Source organism: Coturnix japonica, chromosome 3 (assembly GCF_054131305.1).
Source record: "Coturnix japonica strain WE chromosome 3, WE-NBRP24, whole genome shotgun sequence".
NCBI lineage: Eukaryota > Metazoa > Chordata > Aves > Galliformes > Phasianidae > Coturnix > Coturnix japonica.
The window spans coordinates 39303068-39322204 of record NC_140665.1 but is presented as its reverse complement, the minus strand read 5'-3'; the positions used below and the strand labels follow the sequence as shown (position 1 = coordinate 39322204).

General features: G+C 44.6%; 1 protein-coding gene across 6 annotated transcripts; it reads left to right on the top strand.

Moving 5' to 3' along the window:
- The first annotated feature begins 8344 nt into the window (after positions 1-8344).
- AGT (angiotensinogen) lies at positions 8345-18583 on the top strand. Of its 6 annotated transcripts, none has more exons than XM_015857948.3 (5): positions 8345-8399; positions 12245-13061; positions 15349-15613; positions 16198-16342; positions 16892-18583. In XM_015857948.3, exons 2-5 carry the CDS (start codon positions 12269-12271, stop codon positions 17081-17083), a joined length of 1395 nt encoding a protein of 464 aa, XP_015713434.2. In that variant the 5' UTR covers positions 8345-8399; positions 12245-12268; the 3' UTR covers positions 17084-18583. The 6 variants fall into 6 exon arrangements, with proteins under 6 accessions (XP_015713434.2, XP_015713433.2, XP_015713430.2 ...); XM_015857947.3 differs by having other exon boundaries at positions 12242-13061; XM_015857944.3 differs by having other exon boundaries at positions 8345-8408.
- The last annotated feature ends 554 nt before the right edge of the window (positions 18584-19137 follow it).

Below are 19137 nucleotides of genomic sequence, written 5' to 3'. Positions count from 1 at the left end.
AATGAGGATGTGGGGATGGGCAGGAGGTGGCTGCTGACTTCAAGGTATGCAGCTCCTGAGGAAAGCCCTGGTGGCAGTGAGCCACCGGAGTGAAACTGGAGCTGCAGGAGGGTGTAGCCTTGGCAGCCACTACAAGCTCACCCTTTACATCCGGCACCTGAGAAGAGCCTGGCATGCCTGATGGTGGGGCTGTCTCTCTGGTCAAGCATCGATCATGTTGAAGGGTCAAGATGTGCAGGGCTGGCCGCACGTTTGAGCTGGCAGAAGCTGATGCTGAGAGCTCAGAGCAGGAAAGGTAGCAGGAGATTTTAACTAAGGGAGGGATCCTAAGGGACTGTGCACTGAAGGAGTTCCATGTGCTCTGTAACACAGGATTTTGAAACCAAACACATACTTAACTTGCCCTGATTTCTGGGTTTCACAACCTCTGTTGTGCTTTTGCTGCTTGCCGCATCACATCACACATTAGACAATAGAACACTGTCCTAGAGAGGATGCCAGTACTGAGGATGCTCTGAAGAAATAATGGCAAGGCTTCAGAGCAAAACAGACATGGATACTCCTCCATGCATTGAAAGGCAAGATATACCACCCTCTCAGAACAAATTGCAGTTCCTGTAACACAAAACACAGCCCTGAGTACAAACACTGCTCAATGCTCCCTTTTCTTTAATTGGCCCTTTGGTGGACCAGTCAGAGCTTGCTGTCAAAGATGATTTATAGAGAGCAATTAGGTGAAACAGAATTAATTCCTTTTTGTTCTGCTATTCTTCACAGCAACGCTGTGAGCAAAGCTTTCTCAGAGCGTATATTCCCATGTTTATTCCCCATAATTGCACCCATTGTTGATGTCTGCAGGCTCCCTCCTGAGACCAAGTTCCTATTGTCCTAGATGCTGTCCAAATGTGTGAGAAGGGCCAGATCTTGTGCTCCAAATGTGACCAAACATTGGGTGTGCAGCACAGATCTCAAACCACACACCTCTACTTTTTCTATGGTCAGTGCAGAAGAACTGTGCCTCCAGCGAGTGATTCATTGTGTCCTCATCCATAAGATCTCTCTGGAAATGAACATGTCTTTTGACTGCCTGGAGGTGAAGCCTCATGGCCTATCTTACTGTAGATACCCAGCTATTAAATGTGTGTATCAAGTGAGATGAATCTCAGCTAAAAAATTAAGACAGGCAAAGGGCATAAATGCCAACACAAGCCTTAGGGATGTGATGTAGCCAGTGTTCCACATTCAGACAGCAGTTAAAATGGGAATGCTCTGTAGCCCACACAGAGATGCTGTGGATTAGGTTTGTTCTCACGTACCAGCCTAACATGAGGACTGGAGAAGGAAATGCTCAGCACCCTGCACACAGAGCTTCTACAACTGCAACAGCACACTAAGCTCTGATGGGTGCCTGTATGGGAAATTGGTAATCACAGCCTGAACCTCTGATTAATCAGCTGAGGCAAGTGTTGGGTCAGCTGTGGAAGCACAGGTGAGAGTAATTCAGCTGTGCTCCTGGAAGGGGTGGAGCTCGACTCGACCTCCTCTATACCTCATTTAAGGGCTGACCACCACTAAGGCAGCATCTCTTGGAGATTGCTCCTTGGTGGAGATTGCCTCAGCATTTCCCAGTGAAGGCATCCATATGGGTGAGTTTTTCCTCATAAATAACCTTTTGAATATCTGTTACCATCTGTGTTACCAATCTTTGTATCATTCAACCATACAAGGGATTACATTGATATGAGCAAAAGGACAATTATACCTATTTGTCCTGGCCTCTTTGACATGGATAACTGCAAGGATGCCAAGAAAAGCATTAATTTTTGTGGTATTCTGCTATGGATTGTGTATGGAAATGTGAAGTCACAGCTTAAAGCAGTGATGAAGCACCTGGTGGGAAGGCAGGGCCAACCCAGGGGAGCTCAGGTTCATGCAATATACCTGAGTTACAAGAAGGGTTGGAGCCAGGGTGCATCCTGTCCCAGACCTCATTTAAGGGTTGGCAGTGCAGGTGAGGATGTTTTGCTGGAGATTTCTGTATACTGGAGACTTTCCCAAGGTAAATTAATTTTCTTCTTTTGTTTCTGCATCTATTCCTGCTGCATTTGGGCTTGTTCTCATTTGCTGTAGCCTAGAATTGTGATACTCCACTATTATTGCTGTACTTTCCATCCCATTACAGCATTATAGGCAGACAACAAAAACATGTTATTATAGCTCAGGATACTGACAGACAGCATTAGATCCACCAACTCAGAAAGGCTTTGATCCTTAGTCATGCTGGTCCTCTTGAGACAAAGCTGAGTAGATTTTAACACTGGAAATGGAGGTGAGCACAGACAGTGAAAGGCTGTGATAGCGGCTTTGCATGCTTCCACTTAGCAAGCTGTTGCAGTGGATATACTGTCACATTAAAGCTGTGTAAGGGGAGGGTTTGTGATAGGCCTGAGCAATTCCTTACTCCATGCTTGCACTGTCTTAGTACACAACAGGTTTCCGTCCTCCTGTCTCAGCAGGGGTGATAGGCTAGGTCTGCCCTAGGCCTGCAAAATGAATGCCTGCACAGCTGTGAAGGCATGGCCAGCTGAGAGTGTGTGAAATTAGCTCCCAGTAGGCCTTCTATGGAAAGCTAGTAGGCTCTTGTACATGTGACTGGGCAGGATGTTGAGCTGACACTGTGGAGTGCATGTGATGTATAAGCTGGCAATATCTAGTGAAGTTGAACATCATTTTCTTCTCCATGCACCATCATTAAACACCTACTCCTTAAAATGCATGAAGTTTTATCTGTTACCTTCAGCCCTATCTAAGGGTTATAAAGCCTACGGAGACTGAACACTAGTTCAGCTGCTGCCCATAGACATTATTCAGACTACTGGCTATAGATGAGGACTGCTGGCTCCAAGGGTGTAGGAGCTATTGGAGCCTTTAGGCAGAGACTGTGTGAAGCACAGATCCTGGGGACCATCAGCCCATAGCCAGGAGAGCAGCTTGGGGAGGTGGGATTTCACTTTTTCTATTACCCTAGAGGTGATACCTTTGTTCCTGTTCTCCAGAGCTTTTGAGTGATGAGGCTTCATCTCCTTCTCCACCATTAATGCTGTCAGATCAGATTCCCTTGAATTGTTGCCTTTTCATTGAGAAGGCATAAAGTTTGATTTGGATTTCTGTGGCCTTAACTGCCTTTCATCTGAGGAAGAATCTTAGTCTCTCTCTTCAGCTGTTATTCAAGGTGACGTAAATGGAACCTAAATAGCTCAACATAGCAAACTATTATGTTCACTTCTTCCTGGCTTCTTGCTGGGCTTCGTGCTACAGCTCTGACTTTCAGCCCTTGTTTTTCAACATCTGCTATGTGCTTTTCTTAGTCACACTTATGTAATTCCTTCCCCATTGACACCAGGTGGGTCCTGGTCGCTCAGGATTTAAATTGGTTATTCAAATGACAGCAACCTGATTAAGTCTTTCATAACCTTGTTGTCACTAAACCTCATGCCCTGTCATCAGTTTAGAGTTTCAGGGTTTATCCATAGCCTTTGACCTTACCGATCTCACATCCTCTAGTGCTTGTTGGCTGCTGGCTAAGCCCTTTCACTACTGTCTGCCCTTCTCTAGGGGGCTGTTTCAGGCCAGATGATTTCATTTTGTACTGTCTCCAGAGGCTGAGAAACATGACTGGTTTGTCTGGGTCTCTTTATAGCTCTCCCTATATTTGCACTGATTTATGGATAGAATTTACTATGTGGACTGAGGTGCCTTCTGTGAAACTGAGCAGCTCTCTGTCCTTGCTTCCTCCTCTGACTTTGTATGAAGTTATATAAAACATCTTTGTTCTGTCTCTGAGATTAGTCTCATTTTAAACTGTTTGGCGCCTTTCTGAACTTTGCATTGATTTGAATCCAAATGTCACAGCCACAGTCACACGAAACCACACTGTTTCTTATACTTTCCATTACTTTGGCCCAGTGTAGTGTGGAGTTTTGCCCAGTGTCTTGCAGCCTGACAGTTTGCTCATGCTCCTGCACACGTCTTTGCTAACTGTGAATGTACTATAGTGCTACAACTATAGCTGAGAATGGATGAAATTGAGCCCAGCTTGGGGTTCGTCTTTAAAGGCTTTTCCTTCAGCTTTCAGCAGTAAGGCAACATAGGCTTTCTCTGGCCTGTTCTCTAGGGAAAACATCCTTTTCTTTCATTTCCAGAGGCAGAAGAGAGGCAAAGGAAGGGGAAGTCAGGCAGGTCATGCAGGTTTTTAGGGGACTACAAGCCAGGCCTGAGGACTAGGCTGCCCTACTGAATGTCATGGACAGCCTAATGAAAAACACTTCAGAGCAATGAGCAAAAGGGTACTGGAAACCAAGGGGATGGGCTTTAATAACTGCCCTTTGAAAATCCTGCTCTGTTATTTTTATTTATTTAAAGAAAAAAATTCCTTGGAGGGACAGAAAGATATCGGAATTTCAGCCAAAGGAGGAGGCCAAAATTACAAGCTCAGATCATTTTGCCCACCAGAGAGATGCTAGATACCCCTGGGCAGTTGCTTTCTCTGTGCTGAATAGTAGCAAGAGGGCCTTGTCCTAAGGAGATGTCTGTCCTGAATGTGGTCTTAAGACTCAGAAACACTCATGCCACCCGTGGCTCTGTCACTGCTGACTGCTGGCAAGCAATTGCTCACACACAGCAGATGTATCCTAGGGCTGTTTCATTGCCCTGAGTAGGGGTGACACCCAGGGCAGAACCCCACTGTAGTTCATCATGCCTGAGATGCCCCAGCACTCACAGACACTACAAGCAGGCCCCTTCCCTGCACAAATCTGGGCAGTAACATTGCTACTTCTCTCTCTGTGCACTCAGAAGGAAAGACAAAAGACATCATTCTGTATGCTTTGGTAAGTAATGACAGCATTATCTCTGCTGGCAGCTGTGGTATCAGTTAGGCAGCTCTCTAAGTGCTTTACCAAGACAAACAGGCATAGCTATCCGAGCTGCAGGTCCAGGCTTTTGTTAGAGCCGAGCCGGCACTGCTGCATTCATACTTTGGAAGAGTGGCTGTTTAACAAAAGGGTGCTTATATGATTATTTATTCTTTGTTTCTGAGCTATGAAACACCAAGTGGCAGTGTGGGAGAGGAGCCAGCTGCTGTACCTCCTGCATCACAGAAAAGCCCCACAGAAACTTGGATTGTATTGGGAGAATGGATGTCAGAGCACCCACTGGGCTTCTGGGGAGCTTAGGATTTACAAAGGTTTCCATCAGCTTGTGTTCCATCACCTTGACCAAAGGCAGGCCTTGTTCTTTTCTCACTGAGAGCGTCCTGGGCTGAATTAGCTTGATTCATTCAGTTCCATCCCTCAGGCAGTAAGCTGAAGTGTTATTCTATGGTTAATACTGAAAAGGTGGAAAAACAAGGCAAGGAAAAATAAACCCCAAACCACAGCAAACATTCAAGTGTTCGCTTAGGAGCCATCCAGTAAAAACAAAAGAGCAGGAAACTGCTCTCCGGCTGTTTTTTGCCACTTACTGAAACGCTTAGAAACTTCAGTCACGAGCTTTCTTTATTTCCTGTAAGAAAACACCAGCGGGCCAACATTTAACTTTCATGTTAATGACATTTCCAAGCGCTGCGGGGCCGGGGTCCTCCGCACGGCGGCAGCTTCGACTCATAGAATGGAGTGGAGGTAGGCGGCCTGCGGGAGGAGCTGCTGCTCTACTCTTATCGCGTAATCGATGATAGAACTAGAGGGAATGGTTTTAAGCTGCGCCAGGGGAGATTCAGGCTGGACATTAGGAAGTGTTACTTCTCGGAAAGGGTAGTCAGGCATTGGAATGCACTGCCCAGGGAGGTGGTGGAGTCACCGACCATGGGAGTGTTCAAGACAAGTTTGGATGTTGTGTTGAGGGATATGATTTAGCCAGGAAGTGTTGGTAATGATTGGACTGGATGATCTTCTAGGTCTTTTCCAACCTTGATAATTCTGTGTTTTGGTGATTCTACTGTGCTCTGTGATGCACTGTAGCTACGGGCTGCTGGGCTCCGGGTGGCCCCGCTGAGGTTGCAGGCAGCCCTATGGGAGTTGGTGTGTCCTGTCCCTGCATGTATCCAAGAACCGTGTAGATGTGGCACTGAGGGATGTAGTAGGCACAGTGGTGATGGGTTGATGGCTGGACTGGATGATCTTAGTGGTCTTTTCAACCTTAATGATTTTATGATTCTATAATCAAGTCAAGCATGGCACTGATTCAGTTTTAATGCTGAAAAATTGGCGTTAGGGTTAACCTTCACTCACGCGGTCCCTGGGTTTAGTTGTGCTGCTTCTCGCTGTGAGAACCAGCAGCAGAAGCGGGATAATCTCTCTTTCATCATCTGTACTTTGAATGCTATTATTGAGAAGCATTTTTGCAATCCTCTTTACACAAAAAATTGGGCAAGTGCTGAGTACATCCCTCATGTTCACCAGCTGCTTTCACAGAAAAGTGTGTCCTGCCAACAAGGGCAGAAGTCAGGTGTACAGAGAGAACATGGGAAAAGAAAAATCACAGACAAAGCTATTCCTTATCAAAGGGTTATTAAAATAGTCCCAAAAAATGACTTTGCACAGCCTTTCCCCATTGGAGATAAGAAAAATAAACAAACAGGGCCCATGGCAATTTGCCATAGTTGTCACAGGAAGGGGGGGAAGACTGGTTTACTATCATGCAGAAACCTGCCTGACCCACCAGCAGATCTGTACTACCTGATTCCTCCCTACTTTATTTACTCTGGGAAAATCCAATGAGTACTTTGTGTGCAGCGGAAGTGAGAACAGACCCCAAAGGTCTGGCAGGAGACAGAGGGACACGTTTCAGACCTCAGGGCAGTGAATCTGCCACTAGTTAATACAGCTGCTTTGACTAAGCAAGAAAAGCAAACCCCCCCCCCCCAAAGTGGCTGGGTGTGATGCTTCACTGGCATAGTGACACTGAAGTAATATTTCCATTTCTGCTAGATGGATGAGCCAGGTTGAGCTGACCTTAGCTCAGGTAGCTTTATTTCCACCGCAGGCTGTAGACAGGCACTTGAAGAGGAGTCTGTGAGGTGCTACATGGATCTAACTAGAACTCATGACAGCTGACTGTGGAGATCTCCTGAGGTAGCACCTGAACCATTATGTTTTGAAGTTTCTGAGGGCTGTGCCCTCAGTGATTTCATGTAATCTCTCTTGCTCCAGTTAAACACTTCCAGTTTCCACAGCATCCTGTAGCTTCAGTTTGTCCTCTCCATATCCAGACCTGATGTGGTGTTCCCTTTCCAAAGCAAATGAGAGGTAAGAGTTATGTATGTTGATGGGGAATAGAGATTTGTGATTACCAAATTAAATCCTGGTTGTATAGATCAACTCTTTCAGTCCTGCTTCCTATTCAAGGTAAATTAGCCTTAAGGAAAGATACTCTCAGATTTAGTAACAAGTGATACAAGACTGTGCATGCACTCTGATTTAACCCTATACAAATTCATAATTAATGCAAACCAGAAGTGGCAGATCAGCCTATGAAGAGTTTGTGCTGAGGTTCTTAGTGCTGCCTGTGGGCTGAGTTTGAGCACATCATTCCTTCTTTCTCCATAAATCCCATCCTAACTTCACAAGAGACTACTAGGATGCTGTCCTAGTAGTGTGCCTGGACCCTTTGAATTCAGGCCTCAGAGAAAGTTATAGAAGACAAAACAAAGGGGAGGGGGGAAAAAAAAAAGAGTAAAATATTTGCTATTGTCTCTGGATTAAATGCTGAATTTTATACAGCCTTTCCCAGAACTCTCTGGATCAATGAATGCTTCAGCAGAATGGGAACAAGGTGTTCTTCAGCAAAAGAGCTGCTGGCTTTGCTGATCAATTGAAATTCAGTTTTGGAAAAAACATTTTTTTCCTATTGAAGACCTAATTACTCACTTTTTGGCTATAAGTTCAGTATTCCTCTACTAGGGTTGAAAAGTTCTGAACCATATCTGGAAGTTTTTACATAAGTAAGCAGCAGCAGCAGCAACACACCCCATTAGTTTTCTTGGGCAGCAAAGTGATCCCCTATTTGCATTTCAGAAGAGAAAGGCTGGTGAAAGGATTTCTTTTCAATTGAGCAAAGGAGATGAGGGAGCCTGCAAGCAGTGCAGTGACTGCAGTACCAGCAGGAGCAGATTTTCAGCCACTCTCTGCTCCCTCTCTGTAGCTGCGACCATGAATAACAAACAGGAAAAACAGAGGCAGGTCTTCTAAAAGAAATAAATAAATAGGGCAATGTAGGGGTGGGGGGAAGGAACTCAGGCCAGCTTATGTAAGGGTGAGTATAAAAAGGGAGTTCCAAGACCCCTCCAGAGATCAGGAGGAGTAGAGCAAGAGAAGGACAGGAATCCCTTCGTTGAACAGCAGGTTTGGGAGGTCTGTGCATCTTTATACCTTTATTTTGGCTATTGAAATATGAGATTTGTAATGCAACAAATCAGGGCTTTCTTTGTACAGGCGATGATTTTAGAGAGGATCTTGCTTTTATGTTCTTTTCCAGCCCTGGTGATTCTATGATAGAGACTGTCATCTTGCTGAAGTCCAGGTTTTCAAGCACAGCATCATTCTTAAAATGATGGCAGCTCAACAAATTAAGACTGACATAGAGGTTCACATATTGTAATTGAGTTAATGCTTGTGCTCTCTACCTTAAAAAGGCCTCAGAAGTGAAATGAAAACCTGTAATTAAGTCATACTAGGAAAAAATATGTTATCGGTTGGGACAACTCTCTATAATCTAGAAGTATCTTCTTTAGAATGAACTGAAAAGATAAATCTTAGAGAACCAAGAAATACACTAGTGCATGATGCATAAATGAATGAGCATGATGGAACGGCAAATTTGGTGGGGTTTGTGTCTGAGCTTTGCACCGGGGCACAAACATGGGCAAAAATCAAAGGCTTTACTGCCATAAGGGAATTACTGCTGTTGGGAACCGTGCCTACAGGCAGAAAAATGAGAATGTGATTCACTGCAGGAGCTGCAATGTGATGTGGTCGTGGCCCACCGGGCAGCTGGAAGCTGAGATTACCCAGGCTGGCTCCCTCTGGGTGCTACAAAAGCATTTCTGTATTGTGTGTGAGGCAAAATGACTTAAAGGGGGGAAAAAAAAATACAGTGGCTAAAGGTTAGATGATTTCCCATCCACTACTTAACGTCCACAGTAAATACATAAGTCTGGCAGCTTATTACTGAGCAGCCCTCATTAAGGATGCTCTTCAGTTTTATGGAGAACAAGGTGCCCTTTGCTGAAACAGCCCAGGCTCCTGTGTTCTTGATACTGAGGACTTCAGATGGAGCTTGCATTTTCTCTGTGCCCAGGCCTGGTCCAGGAGGATGCAGCAGACTGGCTGTAGCCCACAGGTATAGTGCAGCCCAGCCCAGGGCATGCCACTAGGCCCAATGCCTCCTGCAGGCCACATGCACCTCCACTGGCCATGGGGAATGGAGGGCTAAAAAAGGGAGATTGCAATCTGAGACCCAGCTCTTTCTCTTCAGCATTTAACTGAATATGATGCATTCTTAATGCAGGAGCTGCTTCCCTCATTGCTTGAATTCATGGATGGGCTCCATGCATTTTATAGCCATCTGGGGATGATGCAGATGCACAGGGCTTGTTCAGTGGCCAGATGCTCCTCAGATTCAGATGCTTCAGCAGCAAGAGGAGAAAACATGTTAAATATTTCAAGCTGTTTGTTAAGGCCTTGTTGCATGACAGTGTGCCATATGTGGCTATGCTTAGGACTGTTTTCAGACCTCATTACAGTTTAAGTAGTGAAACTGTTCAAATGAAAAGCAATGCTGCAGAAATGGACGTTTTCTGTCCCTTTATCAGGGCTCAGATGTTGTTGACAGAATCTTGTTTCACCACTTCCATCAGCCCAAACTCATCTAAAACTTTATTCTGTATTTTTGGGCTTGCTTCTTGAAGTCCTCATGTAACTGAGCACAAACTGGGCCTGACTGACCCTGTAAAACTGAGACCCTAGGATGTTGTCAGCTCTACTCCCATTAGGGCCATGGGATTGTAATTACTGACTATAATAATGGTGCTGAATAAGACCATCTATGTCATTCCCAGTTTAATTCACCATTTACTTGCTTAAAGAGGATATTTTTTCTAAATAGGACTGTAGGATGTTGAGAGTAGGAGAGATGAATTCTCTATTACCTGGGTCTTGTGACCTAATCCCTCTAGTTTTCATCCCTTCCTTCCCAGCACATTTGCTTTGAAGAGGAAAATGAGTAAACTGTTGATCTTATGGATAGGTTAAGAGGATAAAAATTAGCATATCCCACTCACTGATGTGTCACAATTGCACTGACAAGCCACAAGTTAGAGATTCTTATCCAAGGAGAGAAATATCTGATCTGACTGCAAAAAACGCAGGCACAAGGAAATCTGCATTTATTTCAGTCTGGCACAAAATGAGCAGAGTTATTTTCAGGTCCAATAATCAGTTCTTCTGCATGACAAAACATCGGTGTCCACCTTAGTCAATGTGTAACAGCAGGCTACACAGATGAGCTGGGTCAGGTTAAAGGTTGTGTATTGATCTCTAGAGCTTTCTGCTCATCATCCAGTGTTAAACTGCACTCGAGTTTCATAGGATCCTTTCCAATCTGATCTAACTTTTTTTTGGCCTTCCCACCCATGAGGTGGCTTTGTGCAATGCCACTGGAGACATTTGGGAAGGCCCCTAACTTGGGAAGGGCATAAATGCCCCTGCCACCACCACACACTGCTCAGAAGGAACCACAAGGAGCCTACTTACCCCAGAGGACAGGGCGTCTGTGTGGGACGGCAGCACAGAGTGTAAGCACACACGGTAGGTTTGCTCTCAATGCCAGTCATTCAGCTTAAGTTTTCTTCCTTTTCCAAGAGGCTCTGTGTGGATTTATTTAGGGAAATACAGCGTGTTTGCAGCATGTTAACAGGCAAATGTACCTAGGAAGGTGTCTAATTACATAGTGTCTGTTAATCTCAGGTTTTGCATTTGTAAGGGGGTGGTGGTACTGCAAACCTGAGCATTATTAGGCATGAAACACCTGGAGATCCTGAGTGAAATGAATATTGTTCTACCTTGTAAATCAGGCTGGGTGTCAGCTCTCAAATGGCTGGATTCAATCCCTAGTGCTTCCACTCTATGTAAATCAAAGCGTTGGTGAGACAGACGATGCTCTGCATCTTCTGGAAAGTGTCAGGCTACCAGACTGGTGCTGCTTGGAGACTGGCACCACTCAAAAACTGGGGGAAGAAGGTGGAGATTGGTTATTAGTTTTCAAAAACCTGATACGGGGAAAGTGAGAATTACAAATGTGAAAAGGTTGTCAGTGTGTTTGCATATACAAGTACATGTGGATATATATGTGCACACATACATGTCTGTGCCTTTCTTGTACCTTATATATGCCTAGTCTCTTGTGCTAAAACATTGGTAATGTCTACATTTAGGAAAAGTCTCCATTTCTAGTCAGGAAAAACAAGGGTGGCAGGAAACCTTTTACTGGAGGAGAAGATTGCTTGTGCAATAGAGAAAAACTGAGTTTATCCCTCCTAACCCTGTTTTTAAGTAACGAAGGTGCTATGAAGATAAGTACTTGGTTTCAGTGGCAGCATGTTTGTGTAAGAGAGCCTTGAGGCAGTTTGTCTAGAAGCTAGAATGAATGTTTGCACTGGGCTGTGGAAACGCAGAGCACTTTGTTAGTGCCATGCATTATGCTGACTTGACATACAGAGCAGGAGAGTTCAGTGGTGGGACCTTAAGAGACCTGGTTTTTCAAACCCGCTTCCCCTGTAACAGCAGGCGAATCGCTCAGCCTGTCCTTGTGTCAGCAACATTTAGTGCAGCAATTTGCAGAGATCTCTGACTAGGTCCCGGGAGCAATTATAGCTGCATTATCATAATGTTTTGAAAGAGCTAGCAGTCTAGTTTGCAAGCCTAGCTCACTGTGATACACAGCCCTGTTGCTTCCAAGGCTCAGCCTTCAGGATGTGACAGTGGGTAATGCAGTCAGGTCCCCATCTGGTGCCACTGAAACTGGTGGCTGTTCCATCTTGGCTTTTCTGGTGAGCAGACAATGCAGGCAGCACCAAACACTGTGCTTCCTGCCTTTGTAGCACACAAAGTGCGAGCACCTCACCATACAAGAAACAGTATTTATAACAGGCTGATCAGTCTTCTTTCCTTCTCACTTTTTCTTTCAGCAGACGCTGCTGAAGTGGCTTTCCAACATGAAGCTGGCAGCAGATTTTCTCTGCTTGCTCTTGTGCTTCACTGCAGTGGGTTGTGACCGGGTCTACGTCCACCCTTTCTCTTTGAATGCTTTCAATGAGAGTGCCTGTGAGGAGCTGGAACGCTTGGCTCAGGAAGGAAAGAAAACATTTGTGCCTGCCTCCATTGAATCCCAAACCACACCTGCCTATGAAGAGGATGTGAAGGATGAAGTCAGGCTTGACTCCCCTAACCTGAGTGTCCGTGGAAGGCAAAAACTGATCTACCTGAAAGACTTTGTGCACGTCCTTGGCATGCGGTTTTACAGTTTGCAGAGGGAAGCACGGCAGGGCCAGAATGTCCTCCTGTCCCCTACAAGTCTCTATGGCTCCTTGGTGTCTTTCTACTTGGGTGCATCCAACCAGACAGCTGCTGATTTGCAGGGTTTGCTGGGATTTGTTCCCCCATCTGGAAACTTCAATTGTAGCTCCAGGGTGGATGGGCTCAAGCTCCTTGCAAGCCTGAGGACTATCGAAAGCCTTGTCAAGACCCAGGATGAGGGGCTGCTCTTTTCCAAGATGCTCTGCCTCTTCTCTGCCTCTGGCATACCCTTATCCCAACAGTTTGTGCATAACTTGCTCCCCTCTGCCGATGCTTCTTACACGCGAGCTGTGGACTTTACAAACCCGAGTGAGGCAACAAAACAAATAAATGCCTTTGTGGAGGCCAAAAGCAAAGGCCAAAGCAAGCAGTTACTGACAGACCTCGACCCAGCTACTGACTTACTGTTTGCTGTGGATGTTCGCTTGGCAGGTAAGAGGGAGCAAGCACTTTTGTTGGAGGCAAGCTGGGAGGAGGATACGTTAGTTACTCTGCTTCCCAGAGTAGAAACAAGGCCAAGAGGTGAGAGGGAAGAGCTCACTCTCATGGGAACCTCGAGTGCAGTGTCCTGTTCCTGGGGTCCTGCCCACGTGTCACCTCCTCTCACACAGCTACAAGGCAGCCACAGCAATGGAGAAGAGAAGGAAAGGGATGGCATCAGGCAGCTAAGGTTGAAGAAAGGTGTGGGAAGATGAATAATAGCATGATTAAACTATGCATGATTTCTTACAGAAAAAGTAACTAAATATCCTGAGGGGCTTTTGGCAAAAGTCACCTGGATAGTAGGTTTAAAGCAAACCAAAGCAAAACCTTTCCACAGGCTAAAGGAAATATCAAGGTCAGAAAGTAAGCTGGGAGAATATCCAAAACTACAAGTAGGGCAATCTCATAATTATGTGGTGTTATTCCATTGCTGACGTGCCAGAACTCCCTCTGTACTGCACCTTAGAGCATGGTTGGTTTTCAGCATCCTAATGCCTGAATGCAATACCAGAGATGGCAAATCTTAGGGCAATTTGTGGTACCAGTGACTGTATTTCAGAAAGTTTGCGGTGAATCATAAGTTTCTAAGTGGGCTTCTCTGCTAGCACTGGAGCTCTGGTGTTCATTAAATGCTTTTGTACCTTCATCTTCTCAGTTGCAAACTGGATTTCAGGTTTCCTTTGCCTTTCATGGGTGCTGTCAGAGGATGCTCTGTGATGCTCATTAACCGACCCCAAATTCTCCAGGAAAGGAGTGAGCTGAGACCATCACCTTTTCTTCATTGTGAGATCTCACACGAAGACTTAGACATGGTCATAAGAGCAGAATTTTCTTTTAACAGAGCAATTTTTTCCTCTCCTATACAGGAAGGTCATAATTTTATTAGCTTTGGAATACGTGTTTGAAGGTCTGAATATCACTGTGCTGTCTTCCCCTCTCAAAATGATGCAGTTGAGATGCTGCAGTCTCTACCTGTGGGCTGGAGAATATTGGCTTGAGGATGGAATAATTAATAAGCAACTCTTTACTAATAAACACAGGAGATGGATGGCAGCATTGGCTTGGACATTTGGTTACAGAGGGGCAACCATGACAGCTAATGCCGTTGTGTTCCATGCTGTGCTTCACAGCTGTAGAAAGGACAAAAGAAACCCCATTATTTTGCTCCGAAGTGCATTATATAGGCTTATGAAACGCTTTCAAGAGCCAAAGGATTGATAAAATGACGTGGCAGAAATCTGTACGAAACAGAGGCTGAATTTCCTCAAACAGTCTCAACTGCTGCTCACTGGCTCACAGTTGTTTCCACATTTATAGACTTGCTGCTGAGGGCTCAGGGAAAGCACTACTCACCTGCTGCCTTACACAGAGTGGGACGCAGCTTTATTGTCCCCTCCCCAAGACCCGGTTAGGCTTTTAAAAGCAGTTACTGGCCCAATTTGGTGTGTTCAACCTGAAAAATCAGTTTTATTTATTTTTCTTTTCTCTAATCCTGTTCTGTTCTTGGCTTCTGCTCTCCTGTGCCCGAGTTTGGCAAGGTTACAGATGCTGTGAAAGTGGCTCATTGCTGCTTTCAGGTGCTTTCTGTTTCTCATGAGATGTTATTTTTTTCACTGTTGTTCACAGAATGGCTTAGTTTGGAACAGACCGTAAAGCCTTCCCAGTTCCAACTCCCTGCCATGGGCAGAGCTGCAAACCACCAGCTCAGGCTGCCCAAAGCTTCATCTGACCTGGCTGAGGGCCACTGGGGATGGGGCACCCACAGCTTCTCTGAGCAGCTGTGCCTGTGCCTCACCTGCATGAGGGCTGCCCTGCCAGATGGGTTCAGAAAGTGCAGGTGTTGAATCACAGGTGCTTTGGGGACTTAAAGGAAATCCACACCTTCTGCATTAGACCTATAAGCCATTCAGGAACTGCTTAGCAGCTTGGATGGTATTAAACAACTGAGCAAGCAGAAATTTCTGCCAGCTTCGTGTTTCTTTCTGGTTGCAAAAGTGGTATAAGCACAGCAGTCCTGCTAGCATTTCAGAATCTGTGCTGTTATTCTGCCCCAGCCTCTGCTGGATGCTAACAAAAGGCATATTTAATGCAGGTTACACAAGCTCACAGTAACTAAATGTGACTGTACACATGCAATCCAGTATGTTGTAGACAAACATACACTCCAGTTAAGGGGCAGAGGGGAGGATGAAAGAGAAGAACCAATTTAAAATGTCTCAATCTGTTGTTTTTTTAGTGAATGCTAAGAAAGCCTCTCGGCTGAAAGAGCCTCAGGAGTTCTGGGTTGATTCAAACAGGGCGATCTCAGTCCCCATGCTGTCAGTAACTGGAACGTTCAAGTATATGACTGACACTAGGGAGACCTTTTCTGCGACCGAAGTCCCTGTTGGCAAGAATGTTCTGCTGGTGCTGCTGCAGCCCATCAATGGCAACGACCTGGACAAAGTAGAGGCTGAGCTTCCTTTGCAGCCGTCAACATGGCTTGAAAATCTGTCCCCAAGGTAAAAGTTTGGATGCCTCATGACCTCCTGTAAGAATGAATGGGTGAGGGTGTGCAGCGCAGCTCTGCCTACTTCCTGCTTTATAGCAAGGGTTGGATCCTGCCACTGAGAAGGAGACGCATAGAAACCCAGGTATGCCACACTATTAGTAGAAAAAACTTCCACTGTGTGGCTATTGGACAGATCTACACAATGAGAAAGCTGTTAGAACAGAGGTGCGATGACAGGACCAGCACAATAGAAAGGTGCTATAAAGGAAGGAAAGAAGATTCTCACCTGTACCAGAAAATCACAGGTTCACAGGGGAAAGCTTAGCCAAAGGAGAGATGTCCAACCAGAGATCCTTCCCCAGTGGGGTCAGCCCTGAAATGAGGTTTAAGAGAGGTGCAGCCAGGCTCCACCCATTCCAGTCACACAGCTGAATTGCCTTCACCTGTGCTCCCAGGGCTGACCAGGTCCTTTCCCAGGTGCTCAATCACTGGCTCAGGCCATGACACAGCAGTTACCATACACACTAACTGCCCCCAAACTACCCTCTTTGATACCACATGATACACTCATTTTTTTTATTTTTATTTTTCCAGAAAAATTAAATTAACTTTGCCCGAGTTAAGAATAGAAGACAGCTCTGATCTACAAGAGTTTCTTGCAGATATGAAACTGGCTGCACTGCTGGGGAAGGAAGCAGATCTCAGTAAAATAAGTGACACTCACCTCACTGTTGGAAAGGTACAGTACACATCATTGGTATTTGACACAATATGCCTTCTCTATAACTTTAGCATCACAGAATCATTAAGTTTGGGAAGGATCGCTAAAGTCATCTAATCCAACTGTGAACACATCATCACCATGCTCAATATGCCACATCATTAAGTGCCACACCTGCCCTTTGCTTAAATACCCAGAGATGGTGATTCTACCCCTTCCCTGGGGCATTCCAGCAGCTAGGAATTCAAGCAGGTTAAAGCAAGATACTTCCTAATCACTGCCTGTAGAAAGGAAGCCTGAATTAAAGATAGAGCCGTGTGGGACACGTGATCAGCAGGGGGCATTCATTTGTCAAGGAAAGGGGTACAAGGATTTCATACAACCTAAATGTACAAGCAATTGCAGAGCTTTTTCTTGTTATGGAACAAGTATTTCAATGGCATATTTAACATCCATGAGCCTGCCCTGTGCTGATTACAGCTGATCCAAGTTACTGATTATTGCATGTGCTTTTTTATCTACTTAACTCTATCATGATCCTGCTGACTCGTGCCTTTCTCATTACAGATACTGAATAAAGCCTTTTTCAAACTGAGCAGCGATGGAACGCACCAACCAGAAGACGCCACAGCACAGGAAAAAGATTCAGTGCCACAGGAAGTAATGCTGAACAAACCGTTTCTTTTAGCTGTATTTGAAGCAAAGTCGAGGGCAATGCTTTTCCTTGGTAGAGTAACAAACCCACTGCAGGAGGCTTAAATGTAAGCACTAAGGAAGAGGGGAGAAGAAAAAGGATCCATGTTTCCTGTTGCCTTTTCGTATCCATAAGCTGTTTTTAAGATCTTGTGGAGTGCTCTGCCTTGCTTGGAGATCAAGCGGGAAGGGCTTGAAATACAGCTTTTTAAAAGCTAAAAAAATACAACACACCATCTTTATCTGTTTCATGTGAAGTGATGAAGTCCTCCACCCAGCTCCCCTCTTTCCTTCTCCCCATCTTGTCTTCCTTCTGCCCCACCATTTTTCAAGGCAGTGGGGATAAAACAGTAATCAGCAAGTCAACTTATAAAATAACATTGTAAGTGCCATTTACTACAGAGAGGCAGAAAAAAGGATCTCATCATTCCTTGAGAAGTCACCTTTTAGTTTGATCAGTTTTGCAAGAGCCACCTCTCCAGCTTTTTGAATTACCCACAGAGATTTCTAGCTTGATCAGCAGTATTTGCCTTCAAATTGCTGCCAACAGCATGGGAAGGCTTTAATTGTCCCACTGAGACAAGATTTTGCCTTGGAAGCAAAAACCCATTTATAGGAAGTTTCTTCTTTCTGCAGTCCAGATGGACACATTTACTTCTTAACTCCACGGAAAAACTAAAAATAGGGCTGGAAGCGTTAATGAACTGCTGCAGGTGAATTCTCAGAGCCTGACAGCAGCATCTCTGATTATTTAGAGGAAAAGAAAAATGAGACCTACTTACTGTTCCAATACAATTGCATTACTTACTTAGAATATTTACTGCTCTGAGAAGCATCTCTTATAGTCTTATTGTGAAAAAAAGAACATTACTGGTTAGAGCTCAGATCTGTAAGCCTTAACACATCCAAACCGTATTTTCTTTAAAAGAAAACATCTATAGTAATGCTGCTACACGTGAATAAAGTGGTTTTAACAGTTCAGTCCAAATTTTAGTAGTCACAGAAGTTGGAAACATTAAACTGGAACAACAGATTATTAAGACTTGAATAGTGAATGGGGGAGAGAGAAACTGGGAGCCAAATCTTGGTACTGCAAAAGCCTGCAAGAGCTTTTCCCTTTGATTTCATTGGCACAGAGACTTCCACCTAACATTTCTAGATTTGCCTTTGGAGCTGATGGCATTCAGACTGCAATTGCAAGCCTCTTTGCAGTACAATACCAGATGTATTCTGCAGAGAGCAGCATCTTACTGTCATCCACAGTGGTACTAACTTCTGTCTTATCCAAAACCACTCATGTCAACAGATAGATAGCTATTGGTGCTAAAGATATACGATGGATCCTTCCATCTTAATAAAAAAGATACACTAATAACACAAGTCACTTTTGTGGATACTAGGATTTCAAATGCTGTAATATCCATGCATTTATCTGGTTATATTGTATGTATTCTAGATGCTTTAACACATAAATATTGTGCTTGCATTATGCAGAGCAGCAATTAACTATGAGTTTGCAGAACAAGAAAGCTGCAAATAAAACCACCTTCTAATTGTTTTGCCACAGTTTAGCTGGGTTTATGCCTATAACAACTGGATCTCTTGTCCCAACTTTTGAAGTTTGCTCTAAATCTCATTCCTGCTTTGTAAGCCAGTAAGCTGCAAATTGCGGCCAATGGTATAGCTGTAAGCACGAGACAGCTTCCAAGTATTCATAAAGGCTCTATTAAGTTATTCCACTTACTCATTGAAGCCAGGAGGTAGAATCAACCACAAATGAAATTGCAGACCACAAAAGTTTCCATTTTTACACAAAGATGGAGTGTAACGTAAGGGAGCCCCTGGCAATGCCATTAAGTTCTGGAACAAAACACCATTATTTGTAGTCAGGGACTACAAGATACTGAAGGACTCAATGTATTACAGAGAAAAGAAACAAGGAAAACACTAGCAATAAAAAGCACCTGTCCACTGACACCATGAGGATTAAAAGGAAGGGTGTAGGTGCATCCAGCTGGGTGCCAAAGTATATGAGTCCAAATGGGAATCATCCTAGGGAACTCACAGCTGGCTGATGTTATTATTTTTCAATGGTCATGTGAATCTGGAGGGGTCTCAGC

Bases quoted from the DNA above. Each gene is read 5' to 3' on its own strand.
- AGT (XM_015857948.3), top strand. From the start codon at position 12,269: ATGAAGCTGGCAGCAGATTTTCTCTGCTTGCTCTTGTGCTTCACTGCA. The intron at 13,062-15,348 runs GTAAGAGGGAGC...TTGTTTTTTTAG, and splicing joins TGTGGATGTTCGCTTGGCAG to TGAATGCTAAGAAAGCCTCT. The intron at 16,343-16,891 runs GTACAGTACACA...TTCTCATTACAG, and splicing joins CTCACCTCACTGTTGGAAAG to ATACTGAATAAAGCCTTTTT.